The sequence below is a fragment of the Dendropsophus ebraccatus genome, chromosome 1 (genome assembly GCF_027789765.1).
Source record: "Dendropsophus ebraccatus isolate aDenEbr1 chromosome 1, aDenEbr1.pat, whole genome shotgun sequence".
NCBI lineage: Eukaryota > Metazoa > Chordata > Amphibia > Anura > Hylidae > Dendropsophus > Dendropsophus ebraccatus.
Genome location: NC_091454.1, coordinates 107,954,833 through 107,979,266, shown reverse-complemented (window position 1 = coordinate 107,979,266; position 24,434 = coordinate 107,954,833). Strand labels below are relative to the sequence as shown.

General features: G+C 38.9%; 1 protein-coding gene across 1 annotated transcript in view; it reads right to left on the bottom strand.

The window, feature by feature from the left end:
* Nucleotides 1-24,434, bottom strand: part of PTPRZ1 (protein tyrosine phosphatase receptor type Z1) — a 184,606-nt gene that overhangs the window by 63,644 nt on the left and 96,528 nt on the right. The window contains exons 10-12 of the mRNA XM_069976577.1: nt 23,095-23,221; nt 13,506-13,552; nt 8,452-11,815 (exon numbers count right to left, since the gene is read on the bottom strand). Of these exons, the coding sequence (XP_069832678.1) occupies nt 8,452-11,815; nt 13,506-13,552; nt 23,095-23,221 (3,538 nt within the window). The remainder of the gene's footprint in view (nt 1-8,451; nt 11,816-13,505; nt 13,553-23,094; nt 23,222-24,434) is intronic.

Sequence of the window (24,434 nt, the reverse complement as noted above, 5' to 3'; positions counted from 1 at the left end):
CTGATGAAGAGGACGTATGTCTTCGAAACGCGTCATATTTGTGCTATATTAAATATATTTTTCACTATATTAAATTCATTTATTTAAGCTTTCGGCCACTTCTCTATGTGGACAGCACTGACCGTGAGTACCTTAATTCCTTTTTATTTTATTCACTTATTCATAACCAAAGGTCATTGATACACAGATGTCCAGGTGACACAGAAGTTGTACTCTACTTATCTACTAAGAGCCATAACTCTTTCACTTTTACACCTACAGAGCTGTTTCAGGATTCTTTTTTGTGCCATGATCTATAGTTATTATTGGTATCATATTGGTGTGGATGGGAATTTTTGATCACTTTTATCAAAACAAAACATTTTTTGTTGTTTGCTGTTCTATATCTATTATTTTTTACTGACAGTTCTATATGTAAAATGGGAAATAGGGGTTGATTTCAACTTTTATTGGGGGAGGGGATCCGTAGTGTTTTAAAAACTTTTAATTTTTACACTAGGGGACGTTTATATGCAATCAATCATTAGATGATTGCTTACACTGGTCAATGCAATGCTTTTGCATAGCACTGATCAGTGACACTGGCATTCTGCTACTAGAGTCTGCCTGAGGCAGACTCCAGGAGCAGATCCCTGATCCAACAGCACAGAAATAGGTAGGAGACCCCCGTCTGCAAGGGAAACTGGTCGGGAGCCACGCAGTGGTTATGTTCACACAACAACAAAATTAGACAAAAGGCGTCCGATGTCTGTTATTGACGCGATTTAACTGACTGCAATGGCAATGCATTAAAGCCAATGGCAAGACTGACGTCCAATGTGCACAATGTATTGAATAACGGACGTTTTTACCATGGACATCAAAATAATGAACATGATCATTATGTTCATACGTCTTTTGCAAACAGCGGACGTTTTTTATTAGTTCATACATAGTTTTTCTTTTTCCACCGTTCTTTCTCCATTTTTACCATTAAATTCAATGAACTTTTCAATTAAGACACACCCAAAGGCCAATTAGTAACCCCAAACTAGAATAATGTACCAGCAGCTGTTATTGCAGGGGAGGCCAGGATGCTAAATGATGTCATTTATTATAGACTCAAAATAACGGACGTCATTTTGAACTGCGCTGAAAAAACGTGTGAACATAGCCAGTCACACAGCGAGGGTTCCAAACGGTCGGTGAAAAATTGCGACGTTTAAGAGGTTAATAGCAGGTAGCATTGTAGTGGTTTCTGCCACTTAAGAGTGTGTGTGGTGTTGCTCACACTGAAGCAGTGGTGCACACATTTAAGTCCCCTCCACGTCAGGAATGTATAAATACATTCCAACTACATGTGGCATCGGCAGTTGGAAAATATATGGCTGAAGGGGCTAAATATTACAATATGAAATTGCAACATGTCCCAGGAGATTAACTTTTGCACTTTTACTTTTTCCTCTTTATGTTTAAAAGGCCATAGCACTTGCATTTTTTTTACCTATAGACCCACATGAGCCCTTATTTTTTGCACCACTAATTGTACTTTGCAACTATAGGCTACGTCAAAAATATTAAAAAAGGCGGACGACATTTAAAATAACGTCCATTTTTGCTGAGATTAACCTGACTGCAATGCAATGCATTGAAGTCAATAGGAAGACGGACGTCCAATGCACACAGCGTATTGAATAACAGACGTTTTTGCCGCTGGTGTCAAAATATTGAACATGATCATTATTTTTGGGCGTCTTTTGCAACCAGCGGATTTTTTTTTTTATTTGTAGTCCAATTAGTAATCCCAAACTAGTATAATGTCCAAACACCCGTCAGTGCACTAAGGGGAGGTCAGGCTGCTAAATAACGTCCGTTATTTTACACTCAAAATGACGGACGTAATTTTAAATGGAGATGAAAAGACGCTGTGTGAACATAGCCATAGACTTGATTTTCCCATAAAATATGCTGCCAAACCCGGAAAAAAGTATTTGCACTGTCAAATAAAAAAAAAAGGAATTTGTTTTCATTTCAGGGAGTTTCGCATTTACGCCGTTCGCCCTATGGTAAAACTGACATGTTATCTATGTTCCTCAAGTTGGTACCATTACAATGATAGGCTATGTTCACACGTTTTTTTCAGCTCCGTTTAAAATGATGTCCGTTATTTTGAGTCTAAAAAACTTGTTTTTATTTTATTTTAAAAACTTTTATTTTTTAACACTATGGGACTTTTATATGCAATCATTAGATTGCTTATACTGGTCAATGCAACAGACATCATTTAGCTGTCTGGCCTCCCCTGTGGAGTGCAATGACGGCTGCTGGTACATTATTCTGGTTTGGTTAATAATTTCCCTTTAGGTGTGGCTTAATTGAAAAGTCAATTGAATTTAATAGTAAAAACGAGAAAGAACGGTTACAGAAGAAAAACTGTGTGAACAACTAATAAAATACGTCCGCTGTTTACTAAAGACGTCCGAAAATAATTGTCATGATTCAATACATTGTGTGCATTGGCCATCCATCTTTACATTGACTGCAATGCATTGCAGTCAGTTAAATCGCGGCACTAACAAATGTTTTTTTCAATTGCAAAAGCAGCCGCCTTTTCTCTATTTTTGACGTTGTGTAAACATATGCAACTTGTATAACTTATTTTATTTGACTGCTTTTAACCCCTTCATGTCAGCAATACGTAGATATGCGCTTCTGCTGCACATACCCCGTGTAGTCAGAATGTACATATACTATCCTGACTGTAAGAGGGGTTTGATGTGTGCGGGACTGCTGCAGTGAGAGCGGACCCACACACATCAATGTCCTGGAAGCCCAGCATAATGACAGGCAGCTGCGATCCTGCAGCTGTCTGTCATTAACCCCTTAAACGCCACGATCTAAAGTAATCACGGCGTTTAAGGTGCTCAGTGACAGGACATGCTCCTCACAGGGTCCCAATTGCTTGTAATGACAGGCGGGGGTAAGTAACTTACCTCTGTCCTGTCGGATCTGCGGTCCATGTATTGAGTCTGCTCTCGGGCAGGCTCTATGTATTGATTGCCGATAACGCTAATCGATGCTATGCTATAGCATGGCATAGATCAGTGTATGCAATCTATTGATTGCATGTTTTTAAGTGAAAACATGTGTTAAAAAAGTTATAAAAAGTTTTAAAAAGTATAAAAAAACCTTATAAACCCCCCTCTCAATAATATACCTCATTGTCCATTATAAAAATATAAAACAAACAAACATATATATTGTAGCTTGCGTAATTGTCCGATCTATTAAAATATAATATTATTGTTCCCACATGGGAAAAAAAACACACCAGGATTGTGGATTTTTAAAAATTATATATCAGAAAAAAATTATTAAAAAGCGGTCAAGATTTTTCTGTTACACCGATATCATACTAATAAAAACTACAGATCGTGGCGCAAAAAGTGACACTACAACCAGCTCTGTAGGTGGAAAAATAAAAGTCCTATGGCTCTTAGAAGGCGGGGAGGAAAATTGCGGGAAAATTGAGGAAATTTAATTTGACCTGGACATCCGTGCATCAATGGGCTTTGTCTTGAAGGGGTTAAAAAATTAAAACCTTTTTGAAAAACTAAATGTCTTTAAAATTGCTCTTTTTCCATTCTTATAACGCTTTTATTTTTTGGTCTATGGGGCTGTGTGAGGCGTCATTTTTGCATCATGATCTGTTCTTTCTATCGGTATCTTGCTTACATATATGCGACTTTTTGATCACTTGTTATAACATTTTTTCTGGATTTGATGTGACCAAAAATGCAAATTTTTTTTGTGCTTACGCTGTTTACTGTGCACGTTGAGGAATGTGATCATTTAACCCTTTCCCGCACGAGGACATAACTGTATGTCCTCGCGCGGATGGGGGCGTTCACAGCATGCGACCCCGCTCTGAACCACCGCGGTCCCGGGTGCCGCATGTAGCCCAGGGCCGCTGCTATTAGCGGGCACGGTCCAATCGCCGTGCCCGCTAATGAAGTCTTCAGATGCAGCAGTCAAAGTTGACAGCTGCATCTGAAGACTTCAGAGCAGCTCTTCCCTGGTGTCTAGTGGGAAGATCGCTCACCCGTGGCGTTGTCACGGAGGAGCGATCTCTGTGACTGGTGCCGGCCGGGGTCTGCGCCGTAATGGCGCTGATCCCGGCTCGGCATTCGGTTTGCTTCCGGCTGCTGCAGCCGGAAACAATCGAGTGCCTATCTCATCGATCTATGCTGCATATCTATGCAGCATAGGGCTGGGTTCACACTACGTTTATTTCAGTCAGTATTGTGGTCCTCATATTGCAACCAAAACCAGGAGTGGATTGAAAACACAGAAAGGCTCTGTTCACACAATGTTGAAATTGAGTGGATGGCCGCCATTTAATGGCAAATATTTGCTGTTATTTTAAAACAACGGCTGTTGTTTTGAAATAATGGTAGTTATTTACTGTTATATGGCGGCCATCCACTCAATTTCATCATTGTGTGAACACAGCCTTTCTGTGTTTTTAATCCACTTCTGGTTTTGTTTGCAATATGAGGACCACAATACTGACTGAAATATACGTAGTGTGAACCCAGCCTAGATCTGTATGAGAGATCAGAGTGCTTATACTAGAAGTCCCTCAGGGGGGGCTTCTAGTATAAGTGTAAAAGTTAAAAATAAAGTGTCATTATTAATAAAAAGCCCCCTCCCCTTATAAAAGTCAGAATCACCCCCCCATGTTTGGTATCGCCGCGTGCGAATCGCCCAAAATATTAATTTATCACATTTCTGATCTCGCGCGGTAAACGGCGTAAGCGCAAAAAATCCCAAAGTGCAAAATTGCACATTTTGGTCGCATCAAATCCAGAAAAATTGTAATAAAAAGCGATCAAAAAGTCGCATATACGCAATCAAGGTACCGATAGAAAGAACACATTGTCGCGCAAAAAATGAAACCTGACACAGCCCCGTAGACCGAAGGATAAAAGCGATATAAGCCTCGGAATAGAGCGATTTTAAGGAACATATATTTGTTAACAATGGTTTGAATTTTTTACAGGCCATCAGATAATATAAAAGTTATACATGTTACATATAGTTGTAATTGTGCCGACTTGAGGAACATATATAACTTGTCAGTTTTTCCATAGGACACATGGCGTAAAAATGAAGCCCCCCCAAAGAAAAAGAATTGTTTTGTTTTTTTTTTATTTCACCACGCATATAATTTTTTTCTGGTTTTGCAGCATATTTTAAGCAAAAATTCTGCCTGTCATTGCAAAGTACAATTAGTGACGCAAAAAATAAGGGCTCATGTGGGTCTGTAGGTGTAAAAATGCAAGTGCTATGGCCTTTTAAGCACAAGGAGGAAAAAACGAAAACGCAAAAAACGAAAATTAGCCTGGTCCTGAAGGGGTTAATAGTTGGGGCGATTATGCACGTGGCGATACTAAATATGTTTGTTTATTTATTTTTATTTATAAAATGGGGAAAGGGGGGTGATTTGAACTTTTATTAGGGGAGGGGATTTTTTTCACTATCAAAAAAAAAACTTTACATTTGTTTTTTTACATTAACTAGAAGTCCCCCTGGGGGACTTTTATATACATAGCATTGATCTCTCATAGAGAGATCTGCAATTAAATGCTTAATTAGCAGGCGCGAAATCGGACCTAATAGAGGCGCTCCCCACTTGCTGATGGTAGCTGGTAGCAGCACCATTCAGAGCGGGGTAGAGGCACAACCATCTCTAAACCCCCCCTAGCGGCACCATGACGTACCGTATCATTGGGATGCCAAGGGGTTAACCATGTCCTCCTTTCCCCCCTCGCTGTTTTGTATCTGGCTCTAAGATAACTGGCTGAAGCAGGAGTCTCTCCTCTGCCCTGTAGATCTAAAAGAACATTAAGCCCCATCCCCTATTTAAATCCTATACTTCAATTGGTTATCAACCAAAGATGCAATAGATCAAAGGAAAGTGAACCCTATGCTCTTTGTAGCATTTCTACAAAACAGTTTGTTTTAGGATCATGCAGAAAATACTGCATAATGACAATTGTCGCAAAGACTCATTTCTAGGTTTAGTGTTCCTTTAAGAAGCGGTGCTTTCATTCTATCCTTTCCAATTTTGTAGTTATGAAAAGCGTAAATTGATATTTGTGCTGGTGCATATGTATGTAAATACTGCAATAATCATATCTCTATACATGTGTACCAAAGTTGAAGTCAGGGTGTACTGATGGTTATTGTTTACTGGCCAAAGTCATCTTAGCAACATTTGACAAATAAAATATATATATATATATATATATATATATATATATATATATATATATATTTACCATAATTTCCTGTTGCAATGATACCCAAGTCTCTGCCTTGTGGAGAGAACTGTCATGTAAGAAAAACTACTTCCTACTACAATTTTTTTGCAACATTGCTTATAGTTTTTTCCTCCTTTGTTGGGCAAAATGTAAAAAAACACAACTGTACAATCAGAAGGAGGTGATAACTAGGTATAAAACATGGCCATAGTTATTAATCACCTATTCTTTAAGCACTAATTTTGTGCAATAGCAAATTTGTGCTGTTTTTTTGTTTTATTCTTTTAAAAAATTAAAAGCTTTTTTTTGCTTTTCCATCTACCAAGGTACATGGGTGCTCCTTTTTTGTAGACCACATACAACTTTTTTTTAATGCTTTTTAATCCATGTTTTTTGGGGGACACGGTGGCCAGAAAGATGGCATTAGCTAATATTTATTTAATTAGTATGTTCACTGTGCAGGATGAACATTATGTTTTAATAGTTCAGTCATTTTTAGAGGTGGCAATACCAAATATGTTTATTTGTCGTAGTTTAGATTTTTTTTTCTCATTTAAAATATGGGGTAAAGGGGTGATTGGAATTTCCAATATTAAGATTTTTTTTTTTAATTATTAATATATATTTTTTTACACTTTTAGCCTTTAGGGCACTTAGATATATGACCACTCAATTGCTTCTACAGTAGGTTGCAATACATATGTACTGCATAAATAGTTATACCCTGCAATATCTTTCATCACTATTGATTGCTTTAAAAGCAATACCATGGGCAGTTAGAGTAAGGAGGCAGCCTTCAGCTGTGCATAGGCCCTCTATAGCCTGCTCTAAATAGCACCTTACAGGAGAACAGGAAGGGATTGCATAAAACACTCTGAACATGGGCTCACAGGGGAAGTGTATATTAGGTACATATTAGAAATTCATGATTCTACAGTTCCATTTTAAACCTTTTAACTCTGTATGATTACCAGAGGAAAGGAACAACAGTAAAAGTTTGACTGTGAGGTAATGGAAATAGTCTTTTTTTATATTCTCCTACAGTTTTCCACTAAAAACTAAAAAATGCTTATCACCCTAGTAGTTTAGGACCCTGTCAGTTGCAGCTTGGAGTGTAACATCAAAATCAGGCTACATCTCTACAGAAATATATACAAAAGAGGATGACCAAAGTGAAGGCTATGATATGTCCTATTCATCTGCTACGGCTATAGTTGTATAGGATACTATGCATAACTACTTTATGAAAGGGATATTACTGAAAGTTTCCAGGTTTTTGCCAACCTTTTGTGCTCGCTATTATGACTGATCGCTTTTATCATAAAAACTGATACATTGCCACATGCTCTTCAAGAGGATGGATGACACCTTTAAAATCATCAACAGTTTTGTGTACAGCATTAAGAAAAAGGACTGCATTTCTGGTGTTAAAACACACACACATGCCTCCTTTGTCAAAGCTGAGTCTTTCCTATAATTATCCACTTTCCGTTTGGTACATAATCCACAGTGAATGAGAACAAACCTTCTCTCTTTACATCTTGTTGCAAAGAACCCATTATTTGATCAGGGCATGCGGCATGCATTCATAGGTAACAATTGGTTGCATGGTTGTTACTTTAGTTAACAAATTTATTTGATTAGATTCCACAAGCAAAAGGAAAGCAAAGCAGGAGAACCCAGTTGAAGGAACACACAAAAGGTAGCAGAGGCTAGTGCACCCATAACCAAAGCAATTAAAAGAAGCGCAAGCTATGTTAGGAATCATCATAGTGGCTCAAGTTTAATATTACTGTTTATTGTAAGACATCAGTTACATTTCAAAAGTACTAACTAACTCAAAAACAATACTGTCGCTAAAATCTTGCAGTCCTTACCAAAAAAGAAAAGCCCACTTACCATGGACATGTCTAAACTGCTGGCTTGCAAAAATTGTTACCATTCACTTAACTGACTGATACTAGAAACTTGGGTAACAAGAAATTTGCCACTTATTCCTTTCACACACTCATTTCTCTAGTTTTAACAACACTGTTTTTATACTAAATTATAGATAAGAATATTGCCGATGTTTCACAAAACATATAATAATAATTTCATATCATATGAGGCAATATTGTATCCAGCTGTGTTCTCCACCACTAACCTGCCTCAGACTCGTTGGCTACTGTTGAACGATCAATACTTATAGATGGTGGCGATGTCATTTCAGATCCAGGAGTTAACTCTGCTTTACCTGATTCAACTGCAACCTCAAAGTCTTTGTCTCTTTCATTAAGGTCTGAAAAATTGAAATCTGTAGAAGTCTCATTATCACTAAGACTATCTGAGGTACTTTGACCAGAACCACTTTCTTCATCACTAGTCAGTACTGCCCAAGAACTTGACTCGGATGTATTTTCCAAGGCAGCATTATCAGTCTTAATGTGCGTTTCCAGGACAGCTGGTTCACTTTGTTTCTTCAGGTCAACACTTGAAGGCGTTGAATGGCTTGTTTCTTCCACGTCATGGCTTGTTTGGCTGTCGGATGGAGCTGTGGATAATGCACTTCCTTCTTCAGGCTGCTCAGTGGCTTCAGTTGAACTTAAGGTATTCTTCTCCATGCCACTGTACATATAACTACTAGTCTCAGCTACTGCATTCCCTTTGGGTTCTGTAGGTGGTGTGGAATCTGTTCTATCTACAACAAGATAGCCATCATCCACTACAGAAGAGCCCATTTTGGTATAAGTGCTGACAGTAGATAACACATCAGTTGTTTGAGATGTAGCTGTTAACATTGATAATGTGCTAGGACTCTCACTGTTTGGAGAATCAGCTGTAACAGAAACATACACATTTGGTAAAATAACAGGATGATCAACAGACTCTTTAGCTTTTCTTTCAAGAGCAGAATTGGGTAACGCATTGCCTTTAGCATACTGTGAAGACACAACAGGAATGCCATGTGTGGAATAAGCATATGGTGGTGTATGGATATACAAGGTAGTGTCTTGTGGTAACATACTGGAAGGCAACAATGGAGTAGAAACTGTCTGCGAAATGGCAGACTTATAGGCAGGTACAATATTAAAAGGCTTAACAGTTATGTCATTACCATCTGACTGTGATACATTTCCATCAGAATTTACATTAGACAGCAAATGAGGAGTAACAACATTTTTTTCATGCAAGGCTGACATTGTGTGCTGAGAATATGCAGGCTGAACAAAACTTGGAGACAGAGAATCACCGACAGGTGGAACATAGGTAGTATGCAACAAAGACTCAGAAGTAGCACCAACAGAAGGCGGCAGCACAGAGCCAGTGTTAAAGCCTAGGTGATAGGAACTGGATGTTTCATTCAACTCTCCAACACTGGGTATGGCTGAAGCAATGCTAGTATTAGGCAACTGTGACACAGTCTGCACCAAGGCTTCATTAAAGGCTTTTTCTGGTATCTCATAAAAGAAATCCTGAGTTGGTAAAAGTAGCATATCAGTAAAAGCAGAGGCAGTTTTTGAGGCTGCAGCAAGCGTAGCTTTAAGCAATATGTCACCAGAGGTTGTGGATACAGCATTCAATGGCTGAACAGGGAGCAGATTTTCTGACACTGCGTTAATGTCAGCATCAAAACTGCTAGCGGTGGGAAAAGACACTGGATTAATTTCTGGTGAAAATTTTGTTTCCCTTATCACTTCTGGTGAAGAAATATTTGCCACCACTTGATGTTCTTTATGTAAAGCTACTTCACCATAAGTAGTGGTAGTTTGCTGTCCAGTGTCAGAGTCATCTACTGTAAGACCTACGGCAATTGGCTGGCTGTGATCAAGCTCGGGTACTGTATATCTTACTGGAGCTACTGCAGAAGCTGAGGACACATTAAGACTTTTCAGACTGTCTATCCCATTTATAAAATCCCCACTACCAGAGAACATTTCTGAATGATCCCCTTCACTAAGAATGGTGTGTGTAGGCTGAAGTAAAACATCCCCTTGTATTATAACAGTACTTGGTTTAAGATGTAGTTCAGTGTTAGACATTGTAGTTAAGGTACCCTGGTGAAATATGCCAACAGAATCATGCACATAGGATGATGAGTCAGAGGAGACAGCAAAGGGTTCTGTGGAAGCCAAATTATTAGAAAAAGCATAGGCAAGTTCAGACACCGTGGAAAGTGCATGCATCTTTAAATCAGTGCTTGAAGATTCAAGTGGAGAAATCAATTGAACATTATTAAAGGTGTCACTCTCATGGCCATATGTTAGCATTTCAGAAGCAGCATGAGCAGTCTGATGTGGTTTTACATCAGAATAATGTGTTTGGCTTGGCTGACCTAATGCATTGGTGTCAGGCAAGGCCAAAGAAACATGCAAAGATAGGGTATCAGTTGCAACAGTCTGCGTGACTTGTGAGAACATTTCTGACCCTGCATGATGACCAAACACTTTTCTACTGGAGGAAGTGGAGGAAAGTGTAAGCAAAGGAACGCCACCATAGGAAGACAGGGAAGGTTCAAACGACACATCAACACTGGGAAATACAGGTGTGGCATGCAGGAGCTGACCAATATCTGAAGTAGCAGGGGTAGCTTTCAGGAACTGTGTGTCAGACAACAAAGGAGTAACTAGAGGAAAAACTTCACTAGTGTATGAGGGTTGAAGAGGTATCTCACCATTCGATACTGGTTGGGTTGTCTGAGAGAGTACCTCAGTCGCAGAAGAAGCAGAGCCATGTTGTTCAAGACTTGGAGACACAGACTGAAAGGTTTCCAGAGGGGAAAAAGTAGATGTTGAAACATAGGCACTCTCTAATTCCGGAACCATAGTAGATGCTAACATTCCTGCGCTGCTGGGAGAGGCTGATGATGAAGATATCATATCCGGTAGAATAACCTTATTGACTTCACGTCTCATCTCTTCTGTAACAAGATTCGGTTGGGAAGTACCATTCAATACATCAGTGTCAGAGGATATGTCTTCATTTGAACTTGCTTGTGAAGATTCCATAGAAATGATATTTCCCTGAGTGCTTTTTACAGGTATAACCGCTGAAGTAAAGCTGGCTGTAGTTGCCAAAGAGGTATCATTATCACTGTACCGAGATCTGTCAGTGGGCATCAAGATTCTCCTTTTCCAACTGGCGGTGGTCACAGGAAGTTCATTTTCACCAGGTGGTTTGGTAGTGTCAGAGTTATTGACAAACCACAATTCAACCTTACTTTTCAGCTCTTTATTTTTATAGACTTGTGCTTCTTCATCCTGTTCAGTGGCTTTCCCTTTATATGTCTCATGGTCTGTAACAAAGGATTTCACTGTAGACTGCAAAGTAGGATACAGCAAAGTTTTAAGACGATCAGGCTGTCCATGTACTGGGTCCTTCCATGTTTCTGGTGTTTGTTTGTTTGGCTGTGAACCCAGCTCTTCTTTGTACTGAGAAGTTGTTGCCTGAACTCCTTGCCCATGTATTTGGTTTCTAGTGCTTACAGTGCTCAATGGTACTGAGTACATATTCTCATCTTCCTCAATACCCTGTAGAATAATAAAAGCAAATGTTCAAATGTCTTTATTGTAAAAAGAATGCAATTGTTTTCTATAAAAATCCACCTATATATTGCTGAACTGCCATCAACAACCTTGATTTGTAACTTAAATCCTGTCCTATAGAATGATGTTGGAATTATGCAAATAAATTCTAATAGATAACACTGTTGCTGGCATTCTTACTGCTCCTAGGATCTCTCCTTCGCTAAACAGCACAAGGCTATTGTCTGTGCTGGCCTGATACTGACATATAAAGGGGTAATTTATGAGATAATTTATGGGATGATTTATTTATGAAGTTAGAAATCTGATTTATTTAGGTATCTGATACCTGTATGGACAAAAGTCTGTACCAGGTGGTAAGGAAAGCAAATCGTATGCTGGGCTGTATAGCTAGAGGTATAACCAGTAGAAGGAGGGAGATTATGATCCTGCTGTATAGAGCTCTGGTGAGACCACATCTGGAATACTGTGTCCAGTTCTGGAGACCTCACCTTAAAAAGGACATTGATAAAATAGAACGGGTCCAAAGACGGGCTACAAATATAGTGGAGGGTGTGAGGCATAAACCATATCAGGAAAGACCTAAAGCATCACTGTCACTCCAGAAAACTTTTGACATGAGTGTTCAGACCTGTACCGATCGGAAGATAGATCTGGGAGAAGACGTGCTGCAGAGCGTCCTCTCCCGACTCTGAGTCATGTGGTCAGTCGGACTTACAATGGAGCTCTATGGAGCCCGACTGATCACTTGACTCAGAGCTAGGAGGGGATGCGCTGCAGCACGATAGATACGGGTCTGAATACTCAGACCTGGACCAATTGAAACTTTTGACATAACTCTATGACATGTCAAATGTTTTCTGAAGTGACAGTAACACTTCAAGGATTTGAATCTGAATAGTCTAGAGGAAAGAAGGGAAAGGGTTGACATGATCAAAACCTATAAATATGTTAAAGGACTAAATAAGGTGTGTTTTTTTTTAAACTGAACTGGAGAACAAGAGGACACAGTGAGAGGTTAGTTGGGGGGAGAGATGAGCAGCAACATGAGAAAATATTACTGTACTTTACTAAAAGAGTAGCAGATGCTTGGAACAAACTTCCAGCAGATGTGGTTAGTAAAACTACAATAACAGAATTTAAACATGTCTGGGATAAACATATATCTGTCCTAAGATAATTTTTTCTATTGCAACAGATACACACTACACCTAGGGGTTATCCAGGCTTCCAAAAACAGCACCCTCTTCGGTTTGTGTGTGGTATTGCAGCTCAATTTAATTGAAGTGAAAGAAGCTGAATTGCATTACCAGACACAACCCAAGGGCAGGGGTTTTGCTGTTTATGCAAGAAAGTAGCTGTGCTTTTTTCTAATCCTGGGCATGCTAAACCCATTGGCATTAATATGACCCCCCCCTTTGCAGTTATATCAACTTCTACTCTTCCTTATTTTCTTTCTCCTGCATGATAATGGGTAGAATGTGATGTGTCTGTTTTCATCCCTACTGACTATGTAGCTATTTAAAGTCCCAAAGGAAATACCTTCAATTCTATGGTCTATTGCTTCTTTCCTTTATTAGTTTTGAACAGAATAGTGGATAAAATATAGTGTCGTGTTTCCCCTTCTTTAAACAATTTACACATACTTATAAAATCTAAATGAACAGAGTATTACCTCAATGTCCTCCTCAGTCTCTGTCACATCAATCAAGAGGTCATTTCCTAAAAAATAAAACGCCATAATATGAGCTTTTATAACCATAAATCAATTATACAGTAAGGCTAGGTTCACACTACCTAAGTTACGTAATAATCACGGCCGTTGTTGCCGATTTGCAACAAGGGCCGTGATTACTACGGAACTTACATAGTGCTGCCGTCTATAGAACCCCGGTTGGAGTTTATACACTTAGTATACGCTCCAGTCGGGATCCCTAGCGGCACACAATGGAGCAGGTGGCTCCAGCTCCACGCTCCATTGTGTGCAGCAGAGAAATGTGCAGTGGCGCATCCCAATTCATTAGAAGTGAAGATCATCCGGCCAGTACTGCAGTACCAGCCGGGATGATCTTCTCTGACACCAGCCGTTCCGTGACCCGCCGAGGTCACGGACTGGCCGGTGTCTTACACCATGTGAACATGGCCTTAAAGTGCACACTTTTGAGTCTGGCAAAATAACAGTCTTTGCTTGGAAATGTATCGAATGTAGTAATTAGTAAAGTATATTCGGTCCACTGAACTCAATAAGCCTAGTAAAGGTATGTCACAGTACAGTACACATTGGCATACCATTCAGTGTGAATACAATCTAAGGCTATGTTCACACAACGTATAGAGATCGGCTGTTCCGTGACCCGGCCGGTCTCTGCCCGGATGATCCCGGACGGTACTTAAGTACCTGCCAGATGATCTTTTCGGCCGCAGAGCTCTGATACGGACGCATCAGCACCCACTCGCATCAGAGCTTCCTATAGCACACAGTAAAGCGAGCAGCCGGAGCCGCTTGCTTCACTGTGTAAATAGACAGGGTTTCCTATGGCCTCAATTCATTGAATTGCGGCCGCAGAAAACTGACATGTCAGTTATTTGCGGCTCCATGCAGGATCCCGGCCGGAGCGCATAAGAGGTGTATACGCTCCAGCCGGGATCCCATAGAACGATAGGCATTGTTTACCCGTACAGAGTACGGCCGTTGTACTTTTACGTAGTGTGAACATAGCCTCACCACAGATCTTTTGGTCTCATTTACACTATGTTTTTGCAATCCGTTTATAAAAAAAAAAAATGGAAAAAACGGATGCATGTGTGTGTATCAGTTTGATCTGTTTTTCCATTGAATTCCATAATAAAAAAAAAACTGATCAAAACAGATCTATTTTTTTAATGGCCACAAAAATGAGGTTGACTACATTTTTGTGTACGTTAAAAAAAACAAATCCGTTTTGATCCGTTCTTTTTTAATAATGGAATTCAATGGAAAAATGGATCAAAACGGATGCACACACATGCATCTGTTTTTTCCAAAAAATGGATGAAAAAAATGGAATGCAAAAAGATAGCGTGAACCCTGCCTTAGAGTTACTAGGAATGCTCATTTACCCAATAATTGGTCTGTGTAATGGTGCGTTTTCACAGGCAGATTTATCTGACCAATTTTGGAAGCCAAAGTCAGGACTTGAAAAGACAGGGAATCTCAGTCTTTTCTTTATGACCTGCACCCTGTTTATAGTCTGTTTCTTTGGCTTCTGTCAGATCTGTCAGATAAATCTCTCTGTGTAAATGCACCATAAAAGGAGCAAACAAACCTAATCATATTTATCAGCTGCACGTCTTAATGGGAACCTGTCACCCCCCATGCCGGGATGAAGGCCGCCTGAGCACCCGCTAGAGCCCCGGATACTTACCCCATCTCGCCAAGTCCCATTCCTGGAGCCGGGTGGAGATATCCTTGTTGGAAGCTTGATGCGCGCTGCTGCAGAGGTGAGTCCGACGCCAATAGAGAATGAATGGAGCCCTCATTCTCTATGGGCGTCGGACTCATCTCAGCAGCACGCGCTCCGGTCTTCAGACCGGGATATCTCCGTCCCGGGACCGGCTCCAGGAACGGGACTTGGTGAGATGGGGTAAGTATCCGGGGCTCTAGCGGGGTCGGCCGGCCTTTATCCCGGCACGGGGGGTGACAGGTTCCCTTTAACAGCAGTCTTTAATGTATTAAAATGGCCTAATAAAAGCCTGTGTAAGGGTAAAAGTTTATATTTTCTAGCAACTGGTCAGATCTTTAAATTAAGGCTATGTTCACACGAAGTTAAAAAAAAAAAAAAAAAAAAAAAAGGGAAAAGGCGGATGCTTTTTTTGACATTGATCTCAAAAGGAATGCCTTGAAATCAATGGAATGAAGGCCTCCGAATGCACACTGTATTAAATGATGGTTGTTGTTTGTGCGGCTGTGAAATAATGTTTAATGACAATTAAATGGATGAACGTCTTTTGCAAACAACGGATATTATTTTTTAGTTGTTCACACACAGTTTTTATTTTTTCACTATCCTTTTACTGTCTTTACTATTAAATTGAATGGACTTTTCATTTCAAGACACACCCAAAGGGCAATCAGTCCACCTAAACTAGAATAATGTACCAATAGCTGTCATTGTAATGACAGGCGTCCAAAACATACTTCCGTATCGGCTGCAGGAAGGTTCATTTTTTTTTACTAGTGATTTGCAGGCACCATCGAGTGTGCTCACAAATAAATAAGTCATTCACTTCAATTATCCAATTCCTGGCATCTCCTCTGTTCAGTTGTTTGAAGAGGCCACAGCAATTGAGTGAATGCTGAAGTCAGTTCTTCAATCACCATACTAACTGTAGTCATGATACATGGAATTGCATCGTTGTCACATTTAAAGTAATGCAATAATACTGCAATACCTTGCACCACTACTGCACTTACTACAGTATCTGCAAGTATGAACCAGTTTGCAGTAATGTAAACATTAAGGGGATGCAGCCTCAAGGGCTCTTTAAACAGCTGATTGTTGAGGGTGCCAGTAATTGGACCACCACCAATCTAATATTGATGGGTGGCCTATGCTGAAATAAATTTTTAAAGGCTGAATCATCACCCTTTTACATTTTCTGAGCTTAAAGCATTACTGTATTCATCCCCCCCCCAAAACCACAGGTACCGTCTGTTTGACGACAGTAAGTCCTTCCCGGCCATGTCTTTTAAATTGTCTTTGGTGCATTGGTTAGGGTAAAATAATTTTTTCCCAAACCAAGGCACCGGGTGCATTTTAAAAGACAAAACCAGGAAGGACTTCATCTCATCAAAAAGATAGTACTATCAGTTTGGGGGGTAGGTTGGTGGATACAGTATCACTTTAAAGTGACACTGTCACCCCCTTTTTGCATTATGACTTCTCTACACAAGTGTAAAGGGTGAGCAGTTTAGCAGTTTTCATACCTTATTTTATATCATACGTCATGGTGCTTGTTCCAGTTAAGGCTATATTCACACTACGTATATTTCTGGCCGTAGTGCGAACCGCGAATATATACGCCCGTAGTTTTGAGGTTGATGCGTACGCTTGAAAGTATACAATCCGGCCGCACAGTGCACACTACGTATGAGCCTACGGCCGGATCGTATACGGCGCCGTAAAAAGATCATTGTTTGCGGCAGGAACTGTTCCAACTCACGGCCGTGGATTTTCATGCGGTCCCGTACGGAGTACTTATTTCAGCCAAATTGAACTTGATTTTTAGAACCAAAAGGTTCTGTGTGTTTTACTGGGCTGGGCGAAGATTTCCAAGTAAATGACCTGTTTCAGATTGCTTCGAAACAAGCCAGGAAGCTTAGAGGGTAGCTAATTTGAAAAAAAGGGTATACTTGGCACCACAACATTGGTTAAAAGCTTACCCTGTCAATTAATTTACCAGTGTGTACACTTCATTTATAGTGCTCCCTAGGATCTTGGGGATCAAGTTGCTTAAAGGGTAATTAAGCTTTAGAAAAAGTTAGTTTAAAATAGTTGGGATACTTGTAAATTAACAAACAAATCACACTAACTGGCCATAATTTACTGCAGCTGCCACTCCAATGGCTTCCAGTCTCCACTGCAGCCTTCACCATGTGATGTGTTGCCCATGCATGAGATTCCTGCTCTTGTGGGGATGACAAGTCATAGGAAGAAGTAAGCAGCAGGAGGCAGTGGGAACTGCAGGAGATTCGGGCCAGTGAGTACAGATTGCTTGTTATTTTAATAGCACCCCTTTCTCCTTTAGAATAACTGTCCTGAAATAACATTAGCAATACTATTTCTGAAAACAGGTCGAAAAATTAATTCAATGTGCTTTTCTTTTCATGATTTAGCACTTTTTATTACATTGTATGTCGAAACAGCAAGATATTTCTCCTAGTTTAGTATAATAGCTAGACTCTTGCTTGTTATTTTCTAATTTTCAATTATTTAAGAAAGCTGGAATCTGAAGAGTCATTCTGGACAGTACCACAGATTTATTTGCACTTTCTTTTATATATCGCCTCCATCATTTTTAGAAACTTCTCCCTCTGGTTTGATTCTTTGGTGGCTTTTATGTGAAGAAAAGCGTACTTCCAGTGAATAAAAACTTGTAAGTTATTCACTTCAGTGGTTAAATTAAAATTTCTAATCTTGAATTACAAAATAAGCACTTTGTGTTAACTCCATTCACTTACAGGCTGCAGACACCATTCATTTAATATAAAAAAGGATAGGAGGAAATTACTGAAGCCCTTTACTTTCTCCTTGCTCAGAGAGAGATTAAATAACTTAATTCTTAACTAAATATGGTTACAACTGGTAAAGGACCTGTGATGATGTAAATGTCTCATTACCATGATCTCACAGGTTCTTCAACCACTCACTACAGTCAAGTATGGAGAGTGAAGGGAGAGCTGCTGAGGAGCTATAAGTGACAAGACCCCTCATCCTTCCTCCTTCACCTTTAGCATCTCCTGGGCAGGCAGGTTAACATATTTGTTTAAAGCGTACCTATCATTCTAAAAAAACTTCTGACATGTCTTAGCAAATCGTTTGTATCAGGATCCGGGTGTTGAGAACCCTACCAATTGCTAGAACCAAGGGGCAGACAGGCGCTCTGCCTCTTCATCTCCTCTCACTGCTAAAGCAGTGGTGAAAGGAATTATAATTGGAGCCTATGAAACTTCTGGTAGATGTGCTTTAAAATTCTGCCCGCCGCTACTTTAGCAGTGAGATGGAGGTTAAGAGGTAGAGTGCTTGTTGCTGCATGTGTCTGCCCCTTCATTCTAACGATCTGCGGGAGTCTCAGCACCCGGTCCAACAGATACACTTAAGGTGGAGCAATGTTTATTACTACACTGTGTGACATGACTGTATTTGGCACTGCACATTTTTATGTGGTTGTTGGTGAGGCCCAAGCATCAACATGGGTTGGCTGGTAAGGCTCATGTAGAAAAAGCTTAACTAAGTGTAGTGGAAACATGATGGTTCTGTGATTTGTAATCACGGCAGGACTGACACCGATTCAAGCAATGTGTAGAATTTTACTAACAAGGAACAGAGGATCCCTCTTCTGTTCCTTGTTAGTAAAATTCTAGTGCCTAGTGTAACGGGTATTGGGCTTGTGAACTAAAAAAAAAACATGGCAGACAATGAAAATAACTTTTTGTTTATGATTTAAGTAAGAAGGTTCTAAAATACCAAACAGCTGAGCTATGAAGGGAATGACTTCCTACATGAGGATCTGTAAAGTTTTTAATTTACACTGGAAATAGAGAAGTTTAGACTATATCATACATCTGATAGTGAGAACAGTGTATAATAGTGGTAATAATGTGGGCAATACATTTGTCAAACTATCCCCTTCAATTAACACAACAGAACATATTATTAACAATAAACTAACTTTAGTGATTGTCATATGGCCTTTTGGTGCCTAGAGATGTGCTTTTCTGGGGCTTTTATAGTGCTGCACTCTATACTGCAGCAGCTATATAAATGCCATCACTTTGATCTAAATAAACTACCTTAACTACAGTGAAAATAACATACTAGGTCCCCATAACTGAACTGGTCCTATTCCAAGATAAATAACAATTTGTACACACATATATATATATATATATATATATATATATATATATATATATATATTGACCAGAGATGTGCTCTATGGTTCTTCTAACATTTATTATAGAGACATGATGTGGCACAGACTGGGTCTAAAGGTTTAGCACGGTGGCTAGCAGCAATAAACAACAACTAAATAAATGGAAATAACAAAGTATGACATATGCTCTTCATCAGTTGATCAGTGCTGGTTAATCTTAGAGCAGGGGAGGGAAATGTGTCTCAGACTACCAAAGCAAAGCATTCGGCAGTCTGAGCATTAGGAGGCCTGTTAGCTAATATACAGGGCACACTGAATCAGACGAACCACAGCAGACAGAAGAAAAGGAGGAAAACAGGTATTTTAAATTTAAACTCAGTCCAATTATTTTGAGCATTTTATGGAAAACCAGGTACATTATAGTACAATAACTAGATTGTTCCTGTAATCAGAAAACAAAATTCTGAAAAAACAATTCTCTTACCTTCGACACAAAATGGTGATGAGTTTGTCTGACTTCCACACATTCTGACTGAGTACATATATACATGTGAATTTGTAGCAGGAAACCACAGGCCTTGAGATCTATCTTGACAGAATTACTTGAACTCATTGTAAGGACTAAACAAGCAAAGGTATGGCAGGTGCTGGCATGTTGTATTCCAACTTTACTTATAACTCTTACAATACATAATATATTAATATCCAAATTGAGAGCTCATTGGCATTGAATAGCATATAGAACATTAAATGCACAATAACTGTGTAAAGGAGCCACATAACAAGTCTACAATGACCATGTAAAATTACTAACTAGATGCATATGGATAAACAGATGAAATTTACACAATACTTATAAATATATGTAGTTGAAGTACACACATAAAGTCAACACAAATTTTTTTTAAGACATTTACAGGGGTGTTTGTGGAAATGATAAGCAGGTGTTCATGCATTAGGTGAAACCATGTGATATTTTCATTCATGAAAGAAGAATCCTATGCAATAATAATACAATGCAGTCAGTAGTTGTTCAGCACTCCTAACATGACTTTGAATGGAGCAATACACAATACAATAATATCTATATGATAAGAGTTGTTACTATTACTGAATTTGCACTATATTAGTGTATAGAAATATTGCATAGGACTCTGACACCACCAGATTTAGTGATTAAGAAGAAAGAAGAAAGGTGACAAAGAGAATGCATGGAGTTAATTGTACTACAATGAGTGATGAATATATGCAACCAATTATATTGAGGGATCAGGCTTCAAAACATCACATGAAGCTGTATGACCAGTAGTGATAATACATTTATTATTACTATAACATGAAATGACGATTTTGTATGAGAAGTAGAAATTAGAAATAAAAACAAGTTAACGGTTTACAAAATGTTCACTTGTTACAGGCTAACAATTTTTTACTTGGTCAATGCAACTATTTTCAGCTGATGTAAAACATGATGTAAATTACCCAATTTAAAGAATACCCAATTGAAATGTGCACCACAACAATTTTGCTTGGTAGTCACAAGTTTGAGTTTTTATTACTGAATGTAGGGTTTCATTGTTTAGCTAGAAACAGTGCCATTCTTATCCATGGGTTGTGTCTGGTATTGCAGCTTGATCATAAACCTATGATCCACACCTTATGGGAGGTATTGCTCCAATGAATAATTATATTGCTGAGGAGAGCCTCAGCGGAATACCTTAAACTTGCCCAAAGGTTTAAAACAAAACTTTTATTGGTATAATTTTATTAAAAAACATAAGTGATATGATTTTATAAATAATATTAATAAAGGTTACGTTTTAAACCTTTGGTATTGCAGCTTGGACCCATTCAAATGACTGATCATAAGCTGCAATATGGAAAAACGCAAATCCTATTTTGTAATCCTGGAGAACTCTTTTCAATAATTTATGTTTACCCCCTCTCTAAAATCTGATACTTATACATGACTTACATATAATTGAGGTGAACTTGTTGCATATACAAATACCAGAAATCATGATGAACGATTGATGCAGCACACAAATGTCACACCTAAAATCCAGCTCTGGTACATATGAGGTTTTAACTGGCTTCTATATAACTGAATTTGTTATTAATCCAAAGGGGCATAGATAGCTAAGTACACTGTCTTGGCAAGTCCCCTTAAAACATACTGTAATTAAGTCTTTAGCATAGTCTATTTAGCATTTTATAACCATAGGTCACATTAATAAATGAGTACAGACTAGATCATTCCCTAGTGTGAATATAGCTATTTACTGAAGCTAACTATTTACTTATTCATGAGGCATATACAACACCCCAAAATATACAAACCAAATAACCAATTGTCCATCAATAATCAACACAGGATAAAAAGCAACAACCTAATCCATTAAAGTTTCGAAGTCTTTAAAATACAGTTTAGTGGTACTATACTAAAGCTCAACTTCATGTAGACTAGCATACAACAAACAATTTTTAGATTGGGCATTTGATGTACTTTAGTGCAATTGTACACCAAAGTGGCTGCCTACCCTTCACCAGGTAACAACAGCCATATATTGAAAGGGGGTTTTCTAAACAGCACACCTTTATATTCTACATAAAAATACACCGCCAGCTAAGTGGCTCTACATATAAACGTTTCCAATTGTTTACCGTTTACAGACTATTACTATCTTATAACATTGTTTCTAGACCAGTGCTTCTCAAAACTTTTGTTTTCGGGCCTCACCAGGCAATCTATGTTGATGCTGGGGCCTCACCAACAAACACATACTACTACGCAGTGCCAGATATGGCCAGTGCACATAATATCCCAGAGCAGTGCCAAATCAGCACCAAAGTGCAGAAATATATACTGCTTCACCTGTAGTAAACCAACACCTTACTAAAGCAATAAATACTGCCCCCTGTAGTTTCCTAACACAGTAGTTACCCCATTATTTCCCCCAGTAGGTAATCCCCTAATAGCTCCTCATATTGTAGTTAATTTCCCTAATAGTACTCCACAAACAGTTAATTCCCCTTATACCACAACGGTGCCCCACAAATAGTTGAATCTCCCCAATAAGTGCCCCACAAATAGTTAACTCTCCCCTTAGTGTCCCACAAATAGTCAATTTCCCCATGAGAGCACAACAAACAGTTAATTCCCCCATTAGTGCCCCACAAATACTTAGTCTCTCATTAGTGCCTACGCCAGGGTGTAACTCACTTACTTCTAGGCTGCAGGCTCAGAACTGCCTGCAGCTTAGAAGATTATAATATGGACTGTCCCGGCGGCCATCCAGACCACCCATACCATAATCTACTGCAATATACTTGGGCCAGAGTCTGTGCTATCTGTGTGCTGGCACAGGCAGGGACCTTGCACCTCATTGTATTTTGAACTGCGCCTCACAGTTTGAGAAGCGCTGTTCTAGACTATGGTAAGAAATGACTACACTATGTAATAGATATAAAAAAGCAGTAAGGCAGTGCAACTTTAATATCAGATTCTCATGTAATGATTTTAAATATAAATGTATAATGGGCATATAAAGTGATAAGCAATCAAGCTAAAAACCTTTACATCTTACATTAATATTTTCATATTTCATAATGCAATTAAAATGTCATACCTGGGTTATCCATAGTCAGATCGAGGACCACTTTATCACTGTGTTTCCCATACAGACCATTGCTACACAATGCCACAACTTGAAGTACATAACTTATGTTAGGCGTTAAATTATACAAAATTGCACCCTAAAAGAAAAATAATGTAAATTGCTTAACTAAATATACTGGAAACAATCAGTGTTATCGCTAACTAAAATAAAGGGTTAACAAGCATTAGAAAAAAAGACTCTTTTTTTTTTTTATAAACAGTGCCATACCTGTTCTCAGGTTGTGTATAGTATTATAGGTCGGCTCCATTAACTTCAGCTGACCTGAGCTGTAATACTACACACATACTAACTTTACTATTTTGCATAAAAAGCAAGGGCTGCACAGACATTGCTAATGATGCCCATGCAGCCCTTACCACAGGATTATCGAATTGAGTAATAGGCTCTGTAAGCAAGTGCTGATCCAGCACATCGGTACTCACTTACAACATTAATCCCTAAGGCTGCTGTTACGCAGCAGTTTTCTTTCCTTAAACTGCAGTTTATGAGCCAAAGCCAAAAGTGGATCCAGCAGGAAGAGGTATAAGTCTTTTACTTTATACACCCCATTCCTTCTGAATCCACTCTTGCTACAAAACCTGCAGTGACAGTGTGCCAAAAAGCAAGCTATATGTGTGAGGGCAGTCTAAATGTTCCATGAGAAAATAGAATTTTTGCACAATCCCAGCTACCTATTATTTTATTGCAATAATATTAGGCAAGACAATGAAGAAGGGTTAAAAGAACATTGGCCTTATGTACATATACTCAAAAATAAAACCAAAACAAAAATGCCACAGAGATGTCCTCTAAAACATATTACTAAACTTTCTAAAATGACTAAATCCCTTTAAGGCTTTTAAGACCTCCATACACATAAGACAAATGTCGATCTAAAGTGTATGGGGGCCTTACGACATTCCCTTGACAGATGATGTCAGGGTATAAAATAATGAGGCATGTTGGATTGGTTGGATCCTTAGGATGGGGAATTACTTGTAATCGACTGATATAAGGCATGCAGGGAGCATAACAGGCAGGACAGTTTCTGAGGCAACTGTGCAACTGAAGAGCCTTGTACATGGTTGCGACTATTCATGCATTAAGTAACTTTTCACTCCAGAACAGATTTCCTGCATCTTTCCATACCAAGTATGGGAGGAAGCACAACATTATATAATACTGTAACAATTTAATAAGGAATTCACTTGACTTTTATATTCTTTAACCAGAAACCATCTAAACTGACCTGAGCGTGTACACCAGAGTATATATTATTTCTGAACCTGAAGTTCTATAATTAGATAAAA